General features: G+C 36.4%; 1 protein-coding gene across 1 annotated transcript in view; it reads left to right on the top strand.

Annotated features, from left to right (window-relative positions):
• Positions 1-695: 695 nt before the first annotated feature.
• Positions 696-1,480, top strand: part of LOC137658997 (uncharacterized) — a 2,211-nt gene continuing 1,426 nt past the window's right edge. The window contains exon 1 of the mRNA XM_068394100.1: positions 696-768. Within this exon, the coding sequence (XP_068250201.1) occupies positions 696-768 (73 nt within the window). The remainder of the gene's footprint in view (positions 769-1,480) is intronic.

The following is a 1,480-nucleotide window of genomic DNA, read 5'->3' as shown; positions in this document are numbered from 1 at the left end:
ATGTCATTTATTTCATGAGGTATAGTTGTTACTCCAAATTATTTAGATTTTGAGAAATATAATTTTGGACACAACCTTTCTAACTGTAAGAGAGAGACTTTATATTACGCAAGTAAATGATGGTAATGAAGCCTTTTCGAATTAAAGCAATTAATTAACTTTTAATCTCAATCTCTACTTTACCACTTTATTTATAAAATGGCTACCCTATAAGGTATGTTTCAAAAACAAATATTTTGCGAAGAAAATTCCCAATATGATAATTCCTAATACACCTGACAATAGTAATGATAATTCATGGTTTGACGTTTCACCTTTTGAACTGCTCTTAAAGTGGAGGGGGGGGGGGTGATCATTGGTTTTAGATATATATGGCATTAGGAATTTACTCGTTGCTTTTTTATTTTTGTGAAAATTAAGCTAGAAATGAAAATAGCAAAAGCTGTAGAGATTACGTTATGTTCCCTATAACTCCTCTGGTTATAGTCAGTGTTTGGGTAAAGGTATCAGTCAGTCATTAAGATATTACCGCAAGATTTTTCTGTGATAGAATGAATTGGGAGCTTTATGACATATTTCTTGTACAGTTGGACACAGGAATTCTTGGGCACACCCTGTTCTAAGGAAGTGCACCCTGTCACACCATTACTGCGCGACAAGTAACCAAACAGCTAGTGTAGGGAGAGATAGCAGAGATGGTGGGCGGGGCTAAACACAAAAACTCGCCGCGCAAATATGGTGTGACTGGGTGTACTTGCTTAGAACGAGGTGTGCCATTCTCTTATTTACTCTCACTTCTAACAACACTAGCATACTACACCTTACACATTCAATTATTTAATATGGGTACTGTAATTATTCAGTTACTTTTTGTCCACCAATCAAGGGTACAGGAAACTCTTTGGCGATAGTTGGACGCTATTCTATAAGGTCACCTTGGAATCAAATCTCTGTCCTATAGACTTGGATGGTACGTTGGTCTATTAACAGTCCAGGGAAGAACGAGTGATAAGAAGAAAAGGCAAAACCGTTCTAGTGTACTAGCGTGTTTGAAACACGAGCGGTACATTACCATAGCCTATGTACCATGACATTTTACAGTCTTGGGTTAGAGTTCTCTTGCTTGAAGGATACACTCCAGCACACTTGATTATCAATTTGCTTTTTGTCTTGCTCTTTCAAACTATGTATTTGTATTTTTTATCCTAATTTTTCTAAAACCATCAACACTCATATCTCTATATTATCTTGTTCATTACCTCCGCTAAGGAGGTATTGCGATCGAGTCGGTTTATTTATTTGTCTGTGCGTCTATGGACAGAATTACGTCAAAACTGCTTGACGGATTTTGATGAAATTTTCACTGAAGATAAATCTTAGGCCTTGGACGACTTCCTTAACCTTTGGCGAGGATCAGAAATCTTTGATTGCTCTTGTTCAGATATTGTCATCATTTTGTTATTTCCCTTTTATATGAATT

Source organism: Palaemon carinicauda, chromosome 19 (assembly GCF_036898095.1).
Source record: "Palaemon carinicauda isolate YSFRI2023 chromosome 19, ASM3689809v2, whole genome shotgun sequence".
NCBI lineage: Eukaryota > Metazoa > Arthropoda > Malacostraca > Decapoda > Palaemonidae > Palaemon > Palaemon carinicauda.
This window is presented reverse-complemented; position numbering and strand designations above follow the sequence as displayed.